The 22,104-nt window shown below is 34.4% G+C and overlaps 1 protein-coding gene across 3 annotated transcripts; it reads left to right on the top strand.

Annotated features, from left to right (window-relative positions):
• Nucleotides 1–12,824: 12,824 nt before the first annotated feature.
• On the top strand, nt 12,825–17,501 carry LOC132311820 (uncharacterized). 3 transcript variants are annotated; one of them, XM_059809935.1, is made up of 6 exons: nt 13,929–14,071; nt 15,133–15,178; nt 15,414–15,667; nt 15,781–15,992; nt 16,225–16,486; nt 16,925–17,501. In XM_059809935.1, exons 3-6 carry the CDS (start codon nt 15,416–15,418, stop codon nt 17,240–17,242), a joined length of 1,044 nt encoding a protein of 347 aa, XP_059665918.1. In that variant the 5' UTR covers nt 13,929–14,071; nt 15,133–15,178; nt 15,414–15,415; the 3' UTR covers nt 17,243–17,501. The 3 variants fall into 3 exon arrangements, with proteins under 3 accessions (XP_059665920.1, XP_059665919.1, XP_059665918.1); XM_059809937.1 differs by lacking the exons at nt 13,929–14,071; nt 15,133–15,178 and adding an exon at nt 12,825–12,900; XM_059809936.1 differs by lacking the exon at nt 15,133–15,178 and having other exon boundaries at nt 13,922–14,071.
• The last annotated feature ends 4,603 nt before the right edge of the window (nt 17,502–22,104 follow it).

The following is a 22,104-nucleotide window of genomic DNA, read 5'->3' as shown; positions in this document are numbered from 1 at the left end:
TATTATGTTATTCATTGTGTTGTTTAGACAATATATACTTAATTGGTCATCTATTCTTATTGAAACAACCACACATACTCACTATTGTTGCAACATATATTTTCCCTCTCATTAATTATGAATTGAGTGTATAGAAAGGTGATGCTTAGTAGTGACCTCTAAGTTCGAAGACCTCTCTCTCTTGTTTTTTTTATCATTTAATTACTTGTATTATATTGAGCTTGTTTAGTCTTAATTGTAGTTTAATCAACCAAAAAAACCAAATTTTGATCACTCAACCTACTAACCCTAATCTTGTTTTTATAGTAATACGACCCACCAATTCCTTGGGACAATCCCTACTCACCCTACCTATATTTTTAGTTAGAGGTAGTAGTGGCTTTTATAAATTTAAAACTTGGCCACATTGCACACTCACACTCTTAGTTCATCTCTTTGCAAACTTTTGGTGCAACGCGACGGCAACCACAAATCCAATTTTGGAGTCCCTTCGAGTCTACAAATATGAGATCAAGGTTGTCATTATTTCATAAATGATATAAGACACCAATGGTCACTGATACTAATAAATTAAACTCTAAAGTCACATATATACCGTATGTGAAAATATTTTAATAAAATACATTCCATGCATCAGTCCTACCGTGTCTCAATAAGGACACACCATGTCTCAAAACAAGACACTTAAGTCACAAATTTTTCCATACACACGTGCACTAATATGGAAAATCTAGTAAATGAGGATAATAACTGTGATCATAAAATAACACTGTCTTTGCCTGAGCCAAATATAACCTTTCACTAATTAAGTAAATTAATGTTGTCAAAGAGAAATATATATGCTTACTATAAAACATTAGTGGCGAACCCTTAGTTATGGGATTAATAATCTTTTGTTGGGTATCAATGTGCTCAATCAGACACTAGTTGGTTCTGAATCCTCTACTCACAACAAGGTATTAACGGTCATATTTTATACTAACTTGAACTTTTATTGTTTCTTTAATATAAGAATGTAACGAAATTATTGACCTGAAGTCTAAAACTGATATTTTGTAATGCATGAAACGTGGTCTTATAACATGCAAATAAACTGCGTTTCTATCACTTATCATAATAATTAAACAATACTTGAAGTGGATTTGTATACTATCTTGACAACCAGCAAAGTCAGTTTTTCCACCACCCCAAACCTGTCGGTCTTATTATAAAATATATGGTTCTTAATCCTTTGCAGATACCTTATAAATTTCTTTATCGCTTATTATAGATCCAAACCAGGATCATCGCGATATCTGTCTAACATTACGATAACAAATGATATATTATAGTTAATAATATGCAAAACACGAGCATATATTAGGTTCCTAAATGCATAGAAAATGCCTTTTACCTAATAATGCTATAAATATTTTCTTAGTAATTGGAATACCAAATTTCTCAACTTTTACATTGGGTGTAATTCTACATCTACAGTGTTATATGTCAAATAATTTCAGAATTTTATCTAAGTAGGTTCTTTGTGACAATCCAAGAATTTCACAAGATTTATTTTTTGTGAAACTTAATGCCAATAAAGAGGCTTCACCAACACATTCTTCTCAAAATCTTTGAGAAGTTAAATTGTTTAATCTCATGTACAATAATGTCACAACTGTCATCCACATTTAACACTAAGATGAATTTTATTCCCACTGATTGTGAGAATAACTATAGCCACACATTTATAGTTTAATTGATGGGAATGTCAACTAAACTTTCTAGAGTTAATTAAATAATGCCTCAAAACAATTAACTTTGAATGTGATCAACATAGTATATAATAATCTTTCATTTGAGCCAAAATTATCATATATTAGTCTCTCACTGGTGAAATAATTTTCACTTTTGAAGCCAATTAATCATAAAAAATACAATAACAACTTATACTCATTTGGGCGTAATAAGTCATCAGTTGTGTCTTCTACACTAATTACCTCAATCCGCTTAGTTGGACAAACTCAATAACCTACCTTTGGGCTGATCATTGCTCGTATTTATTAAATGCCAACACAACCCTTTAACTTTAACTAAATAATAATTTTGCCATTAGCTACAAATATCATTAAAATTCTCCCCGAGTGTGCCACTTTGCTGACTAAACAATTAATCAAACTCAATGACACTTGTGCTTAGAATTGCAAAATATGATTCAATTTTCCCAAATGAATCAACACATATACATATTATGCAACATTTATAACATGAGGCACTTGCATAATTGTATATATTTTTTCAATAACATGTATAATTGTAAAATTTTATATTCACAGATATAGGACCTTAAATTAATCATTAAGTATACCATGTATATCATCAAGTATATAAAATATTTAACTGTGCTGATAACTACGTAAAAATGGCATACCAAATATTAAAAATAATATTTAAGGGACAAAATATGATCTCAAATTTTTTTTCAAAATTTATACAATGGTAAAAATATGAACTTAGCCACCCGTATTTATAGAATAGATAGGGGTGCATGCAACACACATGACTCTTGGTGGAAAGGTTCAAATCCAAAAGACATGTATATCTATTGGTTTAATTCCAAAATATATGACTATTAATTCCAACTCCATAGGACATGAATTTTGATTGAAACTCAAAAGACATAATATACATGTATATATAACGAATTAATATTAATGACTCAAACTAGCATGTAATGGTACATTGAAACATATAACCCTTCACAATCAATATGTGAACTGTATGCATAAATTAATTGAAATGGGAAAATATTCATTTACTGTCATGAACACCAAAAAAAAACCTTCTTGTCATGCATTAAAAATTTAAACAATTGTGATGAAACTTTTATATAAGTACCAATTAATATTAACAAATAATAGGGTTTCAATGAACCGTAGAGACGATTTACTTTAACTTACATTGTAACTACCCAATATTGCAAATAACTTAAATTTATATATGTACATACACTGTTCTCATCCAACCAAAATAAAAAAAAAAATTTACTATTCAAGTTAGATCTCTTTTAGTGGTGTCATGATGAGTAACCATTGTAATACCCCTAATTTAAAAAGGATAGTCTCGATATTATTTTAATAGTTTTAATTGCATTTAATTATTTAGTTGTTTCTTGGCTAATTGTTTACTTGTTTAATTGATTTAATTATTTGTTTAAATTGAATTGAATGTGATGATGTGTATTTATTTAGGAATTTAATTGTTTTATTTTTATTTTTATTTTATTTATTTTATTTTTTATATTTTTAAGGAATTGGATATGGATAGTAGTAATTGACTAATCAATTGGGCTCCATGGACTACTTGGATAAGGGGTTTAATGGGTACGGATGATTACCCATGTATATGTATATTTAATATATATATATATATATGTAAGGAAAGTCCCTATAATAATAATCTGATATATATTTATATATTATATATAAAAAGGGGTACACATAGATTATACGTAACATATATTTAGTTACCTTTTTAGTATTTAAATTTTATTTTATTTTTATTTCATTTTAGTTTGTCTTGGAATGGGAAAAGGATTAGGGTTATTTTAGTTGCCTATAAATATATAACTATAGAGTTGTGTGTATATGTATGAAATCTGTGAGCTTCCTTCCATGCACGCCGAACGAGGGTTTCTATAGACATGCATAAGTTGTTTACAATAATTGAAATCTATTTTGTTGATTTGGTTATATACATGCATCAGTTGTATACACATGTACGAAATTGTTTTGTTGTTTTTATTCCTTTTTCCTTGATTTGGTTATTAATATTTGGATGGTGTATATGTGAGAACACATGGGCACACCGAACGAGAAAGGAAAAAACAACAGTCAAGGGCTCCATCAATTGTTAATATTAAATGAAATTTTGTTTTGGGTTTTTATCTTGATATGGTTAAAAGCAGTTTGTATCAATTTGTAAATAATAACTGATATGAAATTTAATTTAAAAAGGTGAAAATTAATTAAATAGGATTAGATTAAATTATTTAAATTAATTATTTGAATTTAAATGAATTTAATCAGATTATAGGGGAGTACAATTAATTGAGATACATATTTTTATGAGGTAAATTAATTGCATGTTACTTAGAATTTGTTATTTTGCTCAATTAAATATAAATGAAATATATATGATTTATATCATATTTATGTGAATTATTATATGTAAATATTATTTACATTATCTTTGGATTGGAAACTTCTCTTTGGTTATGATGTGGATTAATGCACCATTATGGGATGGGGGCTTATTAGGGACGGATTAACTTAAAAGTTAAGTCCTACCTATTTTTGGATAAGGGAACAGATTAACCATAGTGTTAAGTCCTACTTATTCGTGTCAGGTCAACGGAATAGTTGGATGACATATTATTAAAATAATATTTGGATAATTTACTTTGATGGTTGGACAAGACGGATTATATATATATATAATTATATGCCATGATATGAGCTTGAGTCTCAGGATCAGTGGGTAGGGTGCGTATATTGCCAGGGATGTGTAGCTAAATATAGTGTAGTTGTGTATCCTGGTAGGTCTAGGTACTTATGCCCACTATATGTGCGTTTTGCATGTTGCCTACTATTCAGGTTGAGACAACTCTATAGTCTAGTGAGGTTCCTTTAGTGTGTATATATCTACATATGGACTATTTAGTTATTGTTGAATTAATTAGGATGTGTACGTGTATCGGGTCTCTGTTTGGGATGTAGTAGATTAGAACTTGTTTGTGGGCCTGACCCACCATTATTTTTCAGGTGTTTGTCAGTTCCAGTCTTAGAGATTGTTCGTGCCGAGCAAAGACAGTCATTTACTCTTCCGATTCTACGTAGGACTCGTCTTCATTAGTTACTTATTATTTTTATTTCGGTTCAGTTATTTCAGTTATGATATTATTAGGGGTCTATAGGATGGATTCCCTAGTTGTAGTTTAATTAATTACTAGTATCCGAAGATTGAAAGATTTTATTATTGGATTTTTAATTATTATTTATTTGAGGATTTTAAAATAGGGATTTATTATTTAGTTTCCTTCAGCTTATTATTATTTATTCTTTATTATTCTTTTTGTATTCAAATGCTTGTTTAAATATTAATTGTTTGATTTCCCTTGTATTCTGTGCTCGGACTTGATCACCCGTGGCTCTAGAATTGAGGGGTATCGCAACCATTGTATATAAGATAAGGTTTACTATAAAGAGGTGTGTTGGTTCCATCAACCAATACAACTCTTCATATGCACATCAATTAAATACGTATATATATATATATGCATGAAATATAACGTACTAAATATGCTTTTCACACATATGAAATTGTACGTATATACATACTTCGTCACGATATATATCGCACATAAATTTCTTATGTAAATTTAATTTATGCATTAGAATCCGTGTTGGTTCTGATACCACACCACATGTAAGAAAATTCTAATATAAATAAATTCATGAATTTAAATGCATAAATTGATAGAAGACATACCAAATATAGAAACTTAGTTTGGAGAGAATTACAGCGGAAACGATCTTCAACCCTTTCCTATGTCTGTAAAACTGGATGATGGATTCTAGGAGGGCATTTTACACAATATATAGTGAGGGTAGGGACCGTTTCATTCATACGTGAAGAGATGTGTTGGTTCCATCAACCAACACAACTCTTTATATGTGACTATTCATTCTAAGGTGCAATCTCTCTTATATGTATATATAAATAATATATTTAATTAATTATTGATAGACTACTAATTTGCTTACACAATCTCCCACAAGTGGTAGAAGAAATATAACCCTTGAATGGTGAATATCCTTAATACCTGTGAAAGAAAATTTTGAACCACCTCTTCTAGGGTCATAATTTGAGCGTTTTGATTGATTGCTTTTAGTGACTGCTCTAGCCATGGATTCTACATGGCATTGTAATCGTTGACCTATATGTCCCATAATTGATAAAACATGTAGAAAGACTGAATCAATCTTTAGAATTTCTAATGGTATCTTAGGTAGTTGGAAAATCGTGGTATAAATTTTGGCATTGAATACTGATCTATTTTGCATTAGCAAAAAATAAGTCTTGTGTTAATTTTCAAATTTCTTCAGAAGTTAAATGCTAAAAATGTTCTAATGGTATTTTAGGTCAAGTTGTTCTTGTGCTAGAGCAACATAGAAGCCATAGATTCTCATAAATGTATGCCAAGTGATTGGCATTGCTGTAGAAAGGAAAAACGAAAGGTGTGTGCTAAGAGAGTGGATAAAAAAGGTGCGCTCTACCGCCTACCAATCACTTTTTTTTATTTTTTATTTTATTTTTTTATTTTAAAAGTAATCCCAATCACTTTGCCTGCCGCAATGTTTGTTTTAACTTTTTATATGTTTATAAAACAATAATTTTTTATTTTTTATTTTTTATTTTTTGCCCTGGCAAACAAAACAGCAAGAAGATCAGCACAAACAATCTTTTGCGGCCAAATCCAGAATATCGCCAGGAGTATGAATAAGAGCAATATCACTTGTAATATGATGCCGAGAAAGCTTGGCAAGCGCATGAGCGACTTCATAGCCATGCCGACGGACATGATTAAGACGAGAAAAGAAGAACCGCTCCAAAAGCACTTGCACATCAAAAGAAAGAGCATGAATTTCAACCGGACCACCATCCACTCCATTCAACCACCAGTAACGAATCACATTCAAACCAAACTTAATCATAACACTAAGATAAGGCCCACAAGACTGTTTTACGAAGAGAGATAGTCTTAACCTGGGAAGCAATATGAGCTGGGAAAAGAGAGAAAACCACCGACTGCAGAATCTGACCCTGGGAGTTCCTGAATATAGCCCCTCCACCACCAACCTTAGTCGACAAGGAAAACGATGCATCCACATTACATTTGACAATACCTATTGGAGGGGGCGACCAGTGGGAAGAAGAAGGAGGACCAATACGAATAGAAGCATCACCCATTGAAGAAGTAACCAAAGGATGGGTAGAAGAATCAATGGAGTTCTAAAATTCCCAAAACTGAGAAGAAACCCAGCTAACAATTCGCAAAGGAGTAAACAACTCGCCTTCAAAAAGAAACCTATTTTGCGCTTTCCAAATACCCCAGCAACAAAAAGCCATCCAACAAAGCAAATCCTGACTGTCAACTGCTTGCCCCCATTGGATCAGCAAGTTCATCCACCACTCCTTAAAAGAAACTGTTGGATTAGACATAAAATCAAACCGTAACAACGATAATTTCTAGACATGGGTAGAATGAAGATACTGAAACAACAAATGTTCAATAGATTTTGCACCCATACCACACCGAGGACACACTGGCTCCACCTCCATACCATGTACCTGAAGAAGACTACGCACAGGAAGAGCAGATTGACAACATTTCCACAAAAAAGTGCTGAATTTTTTTGGGGGGAGGGGGGACTTTACATTTCCACTAACGGCGCCAACCATTATTCAGTGAAGTATCGACTGTAAATAGCTCATGAGATAGGGAATCAGGAGCCCTTGCCATACGGGTAGCCAAACGATAGGCAGATTTAACGGAGAACCGACCATTGGACTCCTCCTCCCATACTAACGCATCTTCCTTCGAGCAAAAACTAAAACTACAAGCAAGAATAGCAGCTACAATGGATGGTTAGAATAAAGAGTTAAACAATTCCACATTCCAACCAGTCATAGAACAATTAAAAAGCTCATGCACCAAAGTTAGAGTCACCATAAAAGCAGGCCGTGGAAGGGTACCAGAAAGACCAGGAACCCATCGATCCTTCCAAATATTGATAGATCAGCCATTTCCCACCACCTATCTAGATTCAGCACCCAAAAGAGGTTGGGAAGATCAAATACTTCGCTAAGCCCAAGTGTAAATTAATCTTCCCGATATCCCTAATTTTTTTTAAGTGTAATTATATTTGCACATAATTGTTAGACGGATGGGTCATTAATGCATGAGATAATAAAATAAACAACAAAGTACATAAAACCCCCTCAACTATATGAAGGGGGTAAAAAAGTTGATATTTGAATTAGAATGCCCTTTTATTTAAATCTTAATTCTCTCGAACTTCAAAAATTCATATTTCACAAACCTTACATTTAAAAATTATAAATAATATATGCACGAAAAGCTTATGAAATAAGGATTCCAGAAATATAAGATTTGTACAACAAACCTTTATAAGCAGAGAGAAATAGGCAATATAAAAATCTACTCCAACAATCTTATAAAATACTCGAGATATTTGTAAGAAAATTTTTAGAATTATTCATTTACATATGGAGCCGAATATATAAAAAAAAATAGCCCCAATAGAGACCGATTTCATGAAATATTATATTTTGCGTCAAAGTATTTTTATTCTTTTATAGACTCACCATTTAAAAAAAATTAAAATGAATATTTGGTCTCTATTGGGATTAATTTTTTTTATATGTTATGTTCCATATGAGAATGAATAATTCTTAAAATTTTCTTACAAATAACTCGAGTATTTTATAAAAAATAAAATAAAATAATATTGTTGCAGTAGATTTTTAGATTGTCTATTTCTCCCAGGTTATGAAGCTTTGTTAAACAAATCTTACATTTCTGAAATCCTCGTTTTATAAGCTTTCCATGCATATATTATTTGTAATATTTGGATATACGGTTTGTGAGATATGAATTTTTGAAATTCGAAAAAATTAAGATTTAAATAAAAAGACATTTTGGTCCAAATATCAACTATTTTACCCCATTAAATAGTTGAGGGGTGTTCTTTAGTAAAACATTAGACAATGGGGATTTATTAGAACCGGCTACAAGTCGAGAAGAATTCTTTTATAAAAAATTAGATGGTATTTACTGAAAAATGTTACAAGTCGAGGGGATTTTCGATATTTTGCCTTCAAATGAATGTAGGTGTTACAAATTCTGTCTAATTTTTAGGTACAAATATCATTACTTTTTTATTTTTTTTTATTTTTTTATTTCTCAATTTAGTTTCAAGACGACAGATAATAACTTTGAAACAAGACGACAAATAATAACTTTGAAAAAAAATGTGATGTTTTGAGACGTAAGCATGAGCACCTTCTCCTCTCGGGTGTCCATGATTTTTCTCGGCTTATAAGCCAATAACACTGCATCAAGAGCCACACATGTGGAGGTTTATCTTCAAATGAATGCCCAACATTGACCTTTTAGATGGGATAATTCGTCCCTGACAAATGCATAATAACTAAAAAAATAAAAAAATAAAAATCTAAAAAACATGTACAAATATCTGTATTGAAAATGAAATGAAAGTCATACATCCTTTACTTTTTGAGAGGATGCCATATCTGAGCTAAACTTGATTTTTTTTTTTTTTTTTTTTTACATTTTAGAAAAAAGAAAAGACATAGTTATTTATTTTTTATTTCCTAAAAGACATAGTTATCTGATTAAACGCAAAAAAAAAAATGAAGTCCTAATATTGTTTCTATATTTTTGGAAATTTTATCATTATAGTTGGTGGAGTGGACATTAATATGTACTACAGAGTGCACATTATTAGGTCAGTGGATAAGCACCTATCGTCAGCACGTCACTTTGTGGGACCCTCTGCGCAATGAATTCGACAACAAAAAGGAATTCGCGGATATAATAAGGTTAATTTCACCTATAGCCTCTGAATTATGTTAATATTTCATACACACTCTTTATACGTTTCATAATTCCACTTATCTCCTTTGAGGTTTTAATTTATGTAGCAAATTATCTCCTGCCGTTAAGTAATTGATGGTGTCAAACATGAACAAATCTGTATAAGGTTAATTTTACCCTTTTCAATACTTATAAATGACATTTTTAACCTCATTGACCAATGCAAATTTACAAAATTACCCTTAACTTATAAACTCAAAAAGTTTAATCCACGGTGTCCTCATATCACCGAACCCAGAACACCATTCACCGATTGCTTCAACTTTTTAATTCACTAGAATTAAGCCCACAGTATTAATTCATGCACCAAAAGATGGTGACCAAACAAGTCGTTGCTCGCCGCATTGAAAAAGGAGGAATACTTAGTTCAATCCAAACGTCGTCGAATTTACGGCTGTGTAGTCACCGTCGAATCTTCCGTACGATCTAAAATCCCCTTCTCTGCTGAAAATCTTCTCTGTATCTTTCTGAACTGAAATCCCATTCTCGTTGTAGAACCCTCCCTCTCTCAACTAGAAATCTCTCTAATTGGAATTTTTTTTTTGGAAATCTCTCTAGTTGGAATATTGTTTTTGGAAATCTCTCTCTGTTTCTACTAATCTCGCCATTAACCCTCTCTTTCTTCGTTGCCGGTTCAAGATGGTTATAGATAAAAAGAAGAAAACACTATACATGATTAATTCTATTCTATTGAATTCTTTTATATATATAAAAAAAAAAAACAGAGACCAGCACATCCATTCAATGTTAGGATGCGTTTATCTCTAGATTTTCATCCTAATTTTTTTTTCCTGATTTGATTTGGAAACAAAAAAGAAAAATAACATTGAATGGAGTCAGGTTTCCGGCGAGATTAGGTGAGTTCGGGGGAGGAATTGTCGGCGGTGAGCTGATCGTTTATGAACCCTGAGATCGACAGAGATGGAGTTTTCCGGCAAGGTTATAACTCAAATTGCTGAAGGGAGTCGGCAGTCACGCGTGGCCATCGGGTCCGATCTTCTTGTTGCCGATACAACTTCCTTATATGATTCAGATTTTGGGTTGAAGACTTAGATACTTCCTTCGACTTCATCAATCTTCATTATGCTCTCCCAAATAGACCCTGCAACTACACCGTTTTTTTTTTTTTTGTTTTTTTTTTTTTTTCGCAATTGGATCTTGGGTTTGCAAGTGGTGTTATTTGCAAAGGGTGATTGTGGATGGTGGTTGGGCTCGGCAGTGGTGGTGGTAGGTTGAGGTGGAGAAACGGCGAGATCGGTTTTTTAATTCGCCGGAGATCGCTTCACCCAATTTAGTCTGGTGATCCTAACTCCGGTGAAGTTCAGTTCAGTCCGGCGAAGCTCGCAACTGAGTAAGGACTGAAGGTTGAATGGCGGTGTGTCCTTGCAATTGAACGGCGGCCAGTAAGGAGAACGACTCAACTGTGATAAAAACCATCTTTTTCTGTGGTTGTTGTGTATTGCATCGGTGGCATAGTTTCTTCCTTGCCGGCAATAATGAAGAAGAAATAAAAAAAGAAGAAGGAATATATATATATAGTTTGTGTATATATATATGTGTGTGTGTGTATATATATATACATGTGTGAGAGTAGAGAGAGAAATTTAATGGTGTTAAGAGGGTGTTAAAGTCTTTTCCTTTTAGTTATAAATTTTAATATATAATTAAAGGGTAAAATAGTAAAATTACATATTTCCGTCGGTAAATTAGACTGCGGTTACTGACGGGGAATGTAGGTAGAATTATGAAACGTAGATGGGGTGTGTGTGGAATATTAGCATAGTTTAAGGGGTGTAGGTGGAATTAACCCAATATAATATTGTGTGTGTGTCACTGTGTTTAAATTAGGGTAAACTATCAATACATGGACTTAGTGGGTATATACTACATGTTCATGAGGTCAAAGTCTTAAAGTTTCAATAATTGGATGGACCATCAAAATATTTCTCTAAAATGAATTCCACTTTATGCTTTATACCACACACTAAACTATATTATTATTAGAGACCTAAACAATACTTTTATATTATATTAACCTTAGAGTTTGAAATAAACTTGCAAAAAGATCCTTGACCAAATTAATTTTTTCAATATAAATTAAAATTTCACAATAGATTAATATGGATTTAGAGACTTCTTTAGACAAAAGATCGTATATATAAATTAAATTTAACGAAACAGTATAGGCTCTGATACCAAAATTAAGTTCAATCTAACCAGATAGAAACATGCAAATAACATAGATTAAATTTAATAATTAAATCATAGAAATGACTGCCGAACTTGATAATGCTCATTAAAAACGCCTGAGCACTGGCAATAACGAGCCAATAAGCCAACAGTTCGAGTCAACTCATAGAAGAAATTGTTAAACTAAATTAAGGCTGCTTGTATTAGTTGGATTCAAGAAACTTTTAGGATCTACACTGTCTGGTTAAATAAAATCTATATATTTGATCTTTTTGTCGACAGAAGTCTTTTGCTCGAAAGTACTTTAAAATACTAAATAGGGATAAAAATTTTTTGAATAAGAGCAAACTGGATGATTTATTTCATAAGAAATATATACATGGATACACACTGTTTATACATGGATACACACTGTTAATTACGACTAATATTATCTTGTTATATAAATTATTTGGACTAGAATTCTGTACTACTTGTTCTTTAATATAATCAAGATTTTCTCCTAATCGTTTTATAGAGTTATCTAAGTTATTAAAGTCTATTCTACTCATAAATTTAAAATAGTTGCCTTCTAGCTTCTAAAATATTTTGTATTTGAATAATTCTAGATCTAAGTTCTACTATTCTTCGTTGTAGGCTACGCGTTGTGTCTCCTAATTCTTGCGCGATGTAACAATTCTTAAGTGCTGTTTGACAAAATTCTAGAATTTGTACAAGTATATCTTTGGGTAGATTGTGCATAAAATAAAATTTAGAGGCGAAAATATAATTTTAGCTTAATAAAAGATAAAAATAAAAATTAATTCAAATATTTGTAAATATTCAAACTACGTTCATTGGTAATATACTTTTGCATCCCTTTAAATTGTATACTCCCTATATTCATTTCATCCCTCAGTAGGAAAGAACATAAGATAGCTGTGCTTCCCTTCAGCTCTGGCTAAAAATACAAGTACAACAGCTTCTTTCAGGTTCTCTTTCTCTCCATTTAATTGGCTTTATATTATAGATATGGTATAAGTATGATATCATTTTATTTACTGTATTGTGTTGGGTTTAAGAGTACAAAATTGTGATCTTGGAATTGGAATTGGAATTGAAATTGGGTTTCAATTAATTTTTCTTTGATTTCAATTTCAAGGCGTCAATTCGCTCAGAAAGGTAGCCCAAGAGTATTTCTTAGAGCCATTTTCTAATTTCTGTTCTTATTTTATTCCATATTTAGTCCAATTCTTATGATTGCTGATGTTTGTTTTAGCACAACATTGTGTAATGTATCCGAGACAATTTTTGACAGAAAAAAAAAAAAAAAAACTAGAAACTAGATCTTTTATACTTGATATTGATGCATAACTGACAAAAAAACAGGAAATTGCAGGGCTCCTCATGTAATTGAAATCTTTCACTAAATTAATTCCCATTTTATTTTTCCGAAGCCTCTATGATGAATCCGTTTTGTTTTGTGGAGGAGCATACATTTTAAGGCAAGTATATATATCGTGTGGGAGTGGGGCTTTTTTTTTTTTTTTTTTATTATAATAATTTTTTATTTAGACAATGATTCAATTTTTATTTGTCATTACTAATAATAATTTCTGTTGACTTGAGTTTCTTTGAAAAAAGAAGACAATAAAAAAGAATAAATTGGTCTATGTCATGGAAAAGGAACAAATTTGAAAGATTTTGATGGATCTATTGGTCTATATCATGGAGAATGAATAAATTTGAAGGTTTTTTTAGAGAGAGATGTGAAGCAAAGGAGTGGTGGCAGTGGAGGTGTGGGGACGAAAGAGGTGGTGGCCGTGGAGAGGTGGGTAAGACATCCTTAATTAGTTAGTTCCTACTTAAAAATAATAACTAAAACGAATCTTTATAACCAGTTTAAATTATATGAATGACTAAGCAAAACATCCTTAATTAGTTAGTTCCTACTTAAAAATAATTATTAACTAACAACCACAATAACCAACACAACAACCAGAATATAGTTTTATGGGACCCTCCAACAACAATGAAGTAGAATCTGTATATAAAACATGTGCGTAGCTGAGAAACGCAGTAGCTCAGCGGGAAGATAGACGCTGCTTCCGTTCTGCTCCACTCAAAAATCTGACTGCAACACCTCCTTTCAACTTCTTTCAGGTTCTCGTTTTATTCTTGCTGGGTCACTTTAAATTTTTTGTCATGAGTATGAAATCATCTCATTTCTCATGGCGTTTTGGGTTTGTGAGCACCAATTTGCTCCTCGGAATTGGAATTGGAATTGGAATTGGAAAAGGATTTGAACAATTTTCTTTCAATTTCAAACATAGCCTAGAGTATTTCTTTGACCCATATTCTAATTTTTTTTTTCTTCTTTTGCGTCAAATTTAGTCCCATTCTGATGATGGCTGATATTAGTTTGAGCATAAAATAGTGAAATTATTTAGAAAAAATATAATAAAATAAAATTGTGAAATTTATTCCGGACAATTTTTGAGGGATAGAAACTAGATCTTCTATAATTGACATTAATGCAGAACTGACAAAAATAGGGAACTCTCCATGTAATTGAAATCATTTATTAAATGAGAGCCAATTTTATCTTTCAGTAGCTTTTAAAATGAATCCACTTTGTTTTATGGAGGGACATACTTTTCAGAGCAAGTCTATTGTGTGAGTGTTCTCACCATGAGTACGTGTGCCTGAACGATGGCTTTTTCCATTACCTATTATTCATGAAATCATATAACTGAGGGTTTTTTTTCCCCTTTTATTTAGACAATTATTCAATTTTATTTGTCATTATTAATACTTCTTCAGAAGCTATGGTAAATTAATAAGATGATTTCAATGGGGACATTGACATCTGCTAATGTTTTGTTTGGACATTGACATTTTCTAATATTTGTTGTAATTTCTAAAATTTTTGTTATCTTGAGATTGAATTGTATTCTTGTGTGAAACTCGTACATGTAAACAAATGAGAATTTCTATTTCATCCCCTCTCTCTCTCTCTCTCTCTCTCTCTCTCTATATATATATATATTTGTGGTGCAAATATTCGTAGACCTTTGTTTATCTCTTAAAAGTTCCTTTTTGTGGTAAAAATCTCCTCTCATTTTGATACTCTTGTTTAAGGCCAATCGTGAATGCAGTTGATATTTTTTATTTTGCCAAAAAATATGATATTGATATCACAGACATGATAATCATTCCATCAGGTCAATCTTATACCTCATTACTGAGTTCCAAAGCTTTAGCTTCAAGGTACCTGTTAATTTTTCCAATCTTTTTAGACCTTTATTTAGCTCTTAAAGTTCCTTTACTATCTATTTTCATTTTGATACTATTGCTTAAGAACACTCCTAGATGCAGTTGATACTTTTATTTTCTTTTGGCCAAAAAATGTTTATTGCTTAGTTCTCAAGCTCTAGCTTCAAGGTACTTGGTAATTTCTCCGGTCACCGTACTACTTTTCACATGGCATTTGAATTATTATCAGGGATGTTTAACCAAATTGTAGCGGTTTCATCGATTGGCTTTCTAGCATGGGCATTTCGCAGTCTCCGCCCTCCACCTCCCACCATCTGTGGCTCCTCGGGCGGTCCACCGGTGACAGCACCAAGAATAAAGCTTAGGGATGGAAGGTATTTGGCCTATAAGGAGCATGGTGTCCCCAAAGAAACGGCCAAATATAAAATCGTCTTCGTACATGGCTTTTCCTCTAGCAGACATGACTTAGCCATTACAACATGGGTAGTTCTATGACTAGTTGTTGAAACGACGAGTTTCGTATTTCCTTCAAAAGGATTTTTATGGTTGTTCCAAATGAATTAACTTTACTGCTTTTTTCACTCTCTTTTTTTCAGAAAATAGTTGAGGAATTAGGGGTGTACTTTGTATCTTTCGACAAACCAGGCTATGGGGAAAGTGATCCGGATCCAAAACGAAACAGGAAGAGTATTGCTTTGGATATAGAAGAGCTAGCTGATCAGTTGGCACTCGGATCCAAATTTTATTTGCTCGGGAATTCAATGGGAGGACAGGTGGTTTGGGGCTGCCTCAAGTACATCCCCCACCGGTAAGATTAAGATTTAATTATGTATTGGAAGTAATTTAAATTCAAAATTTATTAAAAAATTATCATGACGAGTGGAAGAAAAAGATATGCATGTTGGATATTGATCTAAATATTGTTCATTAAGATTAAGAGGGGAAATTTTGAACCGATTTTGATTTTTCAAGTTACGAATAATAATATTTTTCATCAGTATATGCATCTGACTGAAGTCAGATATTTGGGATGCTGACAGTCTAGCAGGAGCAACACTACTCGCTCCAGTTGTCAACTACTGGTGGCCGAGCTTTCCTGCGAATTTATCTGAAGAAGCCTACTACCAACAATTCCCACGAGATCAGTGGGCACTTCGTGTTGCTCACTACGCCCCATGGCTCACCTACTGGTGGAACACTCAGAAATGGTTTCCCGCGGCAAGTGCTGTAGCTGGAAAGCCTAAATTCAGCCAGCAAGATATAAATCTCCTTTCCAAGCTTGGTGGGACGGAAAAGCAAAAGGTACTAATCTTGCTGCTGTATAGAATGGACAGCAATAGAAAATCATTCGGTTGATACTTATCATCGGTAAGTGGCCACTGCTTGGTGCAGTGTCAAGTATGAAAAACCGATTCCAGTCTGGTAACAGTCACTTTGGGCAACTAATGTGGGCCTATAGTCCACTTCTCCCGGCACTCTTGATTAATGAGATCCCACTAGGTTGTGGTCTTTGAAAACATGACATTATACTTTTCAACGCTATAAATTCATACAAAATGCAACTTTTAGATCCATTAGAGCAATTTGTGACGCATTTGAGTGTCCTTTGTTTGGGGTTTGAATGTTTCATGATTTAAGAAGATTTCTGTTGAGGAGTGCTCTTTCAAGGACATTTTGTTTCGAGTATAAAGCAAATGATTTTCTCATGGTTGATTCTCATTTGTAACTTGTGACAACCAGGCATATGTGACACAACAAGGAGAGTACGAGTCTAGGCACCGTAACCTGATGATTGGATTTGGGAGATGGGAATTTGATCCTATGGATCTCAAGAACCCTTTTCTTGGAAATGAGGGCTCTGTTCATGTATGGCAGGGTGATGAAGATGGTATTGTGCCTGTTATACTGCAGCGTTATATAGCCAGAAAGCTTCCATGGATTCACTACCATGAACTACCAGGCGCGGGACATTTGTTTCCTTTTGCAGATGGGATGACTGAGGCCATCTTAAAGACACTCTTGCTTGGGGAGAAGTATCCTGCTGCAGAAAAAAATTGAGAAACAACTGTGTAAATTCTATTCAATTCAATTATTATTTACGGGGAAGAAAAATTCTATCCAATTATTGAGTGAACTTGGTGCCAGAGATGAGAAGTGTTACGGTTGATGCTACAATACAATAGGATGCTACATTAGCATTACTCAAACTTTGTTGTCTTGGGTTGAATTTGGAGCTGAAAATATGTTCTGCAATGCTTTCAATGCCCATTGTTATATGGCTTTATTCAACTCACACCGCTCATGCAATTACTTTACATTGCTCATGCAACAATTACGTTATATCACTTATGCAACAACTATTTTGTGTATTTGATCACTACGTTGTAGCGCATTGGAATAGCGACATACTAGCACACAGGACTAAGGCGGTTCTATTGCCAATTTCTACCACTTTTGACATTTTATTTTATTTTATTTTTGCATCATATACTAATTCAAAGAGGTGCCTCTGATTTTTTTTGGTCACTTACGTGATTTCCCATTTCACTTCTCCGCCTAGGATATACCATGTTTGTCGAAATAAAACATTTACAAGACCATTTAATAATTTCTCATATTTCAAACTTCAAAAGAATGCACATGTAAATTATATTTCTTTACCCCTTCTTCGTATGATCAACCTAGAAAGTATAATCAACCTAATAATAGTGGCGTGTCAGTTAAACACTACTATTATTTTCTTTTGACAACCATTGCTCAACCATGAAGTACATCCCTCCAAAGTCATGTTTACCAAATTATGTCGTTTTGTATTGCAGTTTTAGACCCTAAAGTGATTAAATTAGAGATCAACCACCAACAAATTTTTGAATGATTCATTCAATTCAATATAATCACTATAACACATATAAGAAAATTAAGGAAATAAATAGGAAAAAACATATTACCTAAATCAATTAAATAATAATTGAAAATAAAATTGCCTAAAATAGATTTATAATATTGGTTTCTTAACATTCCATCCTCCTTGAAACAGGTCATCGCGATGGTAGAAGTTAGAGAAGTTGATGCATCATGGGCTGTTTTTGCAATAATAGCGTCATATTGAGAAAGTGCTAATTCAAAGGCCTGAGTTAAACTCATAGGACGAAACAAACGGACACCAACTGTTATTTCAGCACGAAGTGTAGACAAACCTTAGCGGCATTTTTTGATCGGAGATCAACCACCAATAACCATTTGAATTGAGGATAAGCCACCAAAGTGCTTAACTTTTCATTCATTCAGTTCAATATCCTAATTCTATTACAATAATATGTTTATATAAGAAAAATAAGAAAATAAAAAAGTAAATACATATAACTTAAATCAACTAAATAATAATTCAAAATAAGATTGCCATTTAGATTTATAATATTAGTTTTCAAACATTTTGGTGTTTAGGAACAGGACCCAACGCTTCAGATTCTGTGTTGTGCACTAAAACGACATTATAGGTGTAAAATTTCGCCCAACCAATAATGATTAAGAGAAATAAAACAACTCACTCAACAAACAATAAAAATAAACAAGAATAGTATATAGAGAAGCGTAGAATTGCTTAATCCCTTTATTGGAGGTCTAAGCCTCTATTTATATACAAAAGATTGTAAAATTATGGTAGGACTCGCGTTGCTTGTCTTCCAATTCTTTCTATATAAACATTCTTTACTAATAGAGTTCTTTCCATTGTCTAATTTTCCATACACAGAACTTGCCTTGTACAGAACTTCCTATCTCAGAATTTTCCTTCTATGGTAAATCCTTCAACTGGTAGGATTTGTGCATTCTTGAATAACTGGGCTGAACATACTTTGATCCGGCTGGGCTTGAATAACGGATCGGATGTTAAATATTAACAAGTTGGGCTGATGACCTCTTGATTCGGCCTTGATGGAGGTTGGAAGACAAATAGCAATGGTCTTAGGCTAAAAATACACTCAATTTGGGCTTGAGCATGACGGGCCTTTGGAAGATAGATTTACATTTGTGATGACGTGGAATATTCTTATTGGAGGGAGTTTTTTTCCCTCCACACTTTGCCCCAAATTTCATTTTTAATTGAGTGACGGCTCCCATTAAAGAGGGAATTGAAACCGGTTTTTTACCTTGCTTCAGAGACGGTTCGAGGGCTTTCATTATTACTCCGTCGTACAAGATTCTGTAAGAGTTACATTTGCCCTAGCTGCACTCCTGCGTTCTTCATTCCATCGCTTTGTCAGGTTAGTTTTTTTTCGCATCTTTCTCTTCAATCTTTCATTATGAGTACTTCATCTACTCCCGAACGTATAGACATTGGGGATTCTGAATCCACACCTTCATCTTCCCCCGTTTGCATTAGGGTTCCCCCTCCTAGGGTTTCTACAGATCGTCCTTCGTTGAATCAATTAGGTACTTCCCCCCTTCCAGCCGAGACATCCACCTCAGGCTCTGATAATGTTCTTACTCGTGAAGAGAGGAAAGCAATTATCTCTATTCGCCGCATCAAGTTCTCTGTTGCTTCGGTAATGGAAGAATTTGATATTCCTGAGGAAGAAGAAATTGTAGAATATCCCGAGGGTGCCGATTTTACCTCCGGCGAGGGAATTGAAGAGAGTGAGTTGCTTCTTTCGGTCGGGTATCTTAGTGCCCTCCGGTTCCCTCTTCACCCCTTCTATCATTTAGTTTTCAGCAAGTTAGGTCTTGCCCCCCTTCAGGTAAATCCTAATTTCTTTCGCATCCTTTCGGTACTGTTGGTGCGCCGGAAATTAGAGGCTCTGGATTTGACCTTTGCCGACCTTCTGCTTACTTATAATATATCTAAGCATGGGACCGAGCCTGGTCGCTTCTTTTTTACCTCTACCCTTCATCAGAGGATATGCACGAACCTTCCTTCATCCGAGAAGAAGTGGAAAGAAAGGATGGCTATAGTTAAAGGAAAATGGTTCGTGCCCCAATCAATTACACTCCCCATCCCGCGCAAGTTCGGGAAGTTAGGTATAGAATACTTAACCTCCCTTCATACCAAGTGTTCTGGCTGTTTTCCTTGCCAAGTCTTAATGTTTCGCCGTACTTATGAGTTTCTTGGTGTTGTTTCAACTACATTCCCATCCTCCGTAGCAAGGAACAGACTTTCTTTTCTTGAGAAACGAGTCTGGAGTAACCCCTCGCCTATCGAGGACCTGCTAACTTCTTCAAACCTCAAGGATATTGCCTCCAGTGCTGTTGCTGCAGACCTTATGGATCTGTCTCTACCATCCTTTGATAGTTTCCCCATGACTGAGGAGGAGATACGGAGGGCTGAGGCTTTAAAAAAGAAAGCCAAAGATGCCTAACCTTTGGTCGTTATTAGGTCTACCGAGGGTGAGGTGAAGGTTGAGGAACCACCAATGAAGAAATCTCGCCTCAACCCCCCATCCTCTGGCAAGGGCAAGGTCCCTTCTAAAAGCAGAGGGAAAAAGGCTGGAGAGGCTGAACCTGAAGATGAAGTCAGGGTATTTGTTCTGGCCGAAACTGGGGCTCCTTGGACTCCTTCCTTCACCAGGGCTGACAAGTTAGTCCTGCATTCAGGGGATTCTGTTATCACAGACCCTTCAGCTGCACTGGCTGTGGCCCGAAGGATGTGGCTCCCAAAGGACGAGGAAGCCATCAGCCAAATGGGGTTAGAACAACTACTCCTCTTTGCCCCGGTTCGGGCCATAGAGGTTCGTATTGCTCCTTCAGAATTACGTTACTCTTGCTTACTCATGTTTCCATTTATGCTCATATTTGTTCCTTTGTTATACAGAGTCTATACCACACCATGGCCCTCTGTGCCACTGCTGAAGCCCAAACCCTCTCCATCAAGAAGCTGGAGAAGGATCTTGACAATGCAGAGAAGAAAGTCACCACTGCTTCTACCAATCTGAAGATAGCTACTGAAGCTAAGGATGTGTATAAGAGGCAGTTGGCTGCCTCTGAGGCTAAGGTGGATTCTCTTCAGGCCAAAATTCAACGCCTGACCGAAGCTCTTACTACTTGCTTCAAGGCGGGGAAGCAAATGTAGGGGCGCTACTCCTGTCTGGCACACCTGGCTAGTGCTAAAGCGTTCCGGTCTGGCTATAATCAGGGCTCAGGCCCCAGGACGATGGATCCGGATGCTTTTGACAAGCAGGTGTGGGTGCACTTCCCATATGATGAAGGGCTACAGGCTTTGGAAGCTGAAATTCGCTTTGACGAGATGGTGAAGGCGCACCTGAAGGGTACTCCTAGCTCTTCTTCCCCTGCGGCTTCAATTCCTCCTACCCCAAGTCCTACTGTAGTGGATGCTTTTGAATCTACTCCCTTCGATCCGAAGAGGAAGTAGAACCATGTATTTCGTTTTTATTGACAGTATGTTTGAGATAATAAATATAATTTTTGTTTTAGGCTTTCAATACCTGATTTGTTTTTGCTGTATGCTTTTGAGATTGTTCATACTTTTCTGACTGGTAATGTTTTTATGACAAACAAAACACATTGTCTTTATGCTTCGGATTTATGCTATCCGAGAAAAAGCAAGGATGGTGGGAAGAAGGAGATCCTTTTAACAGCTTAATTGATATCTCAGGATGATTCATATGGACAATGATCTAACTGTTAAGTGAACTCTTCTTGCCTTTGACTTGCCTGCAGTAGACGTATACATACTCTTTCTTTCTTGTGTGTTCTTGATGTGGGGTGAATCATGATGAACTTATGATATATCCACATCCACAGGGTATTAAACACTTGGAGTCCGGAGGAAAAAAGTTCTGATCCGGCCACCAGAGGTCTGAAGCGAATTGTTCCTCGGCACTGAGTGTGGAGGAATATTGCTGAATAGGACACTTAGGGTCTGAAGCTGTCTCGGACACTTAGGATCTGAGGCGAATTGTTCCTCT

The sequence above is a fragment of the Cornus florida genome, unplaced genomic scaffold, assembly GCF_030987335.1.
Source record: "Cornus florida cultivar Cherokee Brave unplaced genomic scaffold, ASM3098733v1 CherokeeBrave_3.0.0_Hap2_Chr06, whole genome shotgun sequence".
In the NCBI taxonomy this organism is placed as follows: Eukaryota; Viridiplantae; Streptophyta; class Magnoliopsida; order Cornales; family Cornaceae; genus Cornus; species Cornus florida.
This window is presented reverse-complemented; position numbering and strand designations above follow the sequence as displayed.

What these genes read in the sequence shown, in the direction of transcription:
- LOC132311820 (XM_059809937.1), top strand. Translation starts at nt 15,416, where the DNA reads ATGTTTAACCAAATTGTAGCGGTTTCATCGATTGGCTTTCTAGCATGG. An exon ending in CTCAAGTACATCCCCCACCG is followed by an intron (nt 15,993 to 16,224) that starts GTAAGATTAAGA and finishes GGATGCTGACAG; the next exon opens with TCTAGCAGGAGCAACACTAC. An exon ending in GTGGGACGGAAAAGCAAAAG is followed by an intron (nt 16,487 to 16,924) that starts GTACTAATCTTG and finishes TGTGACAACCAG; the next exon opens with GCATATGTGACACAACAAGG.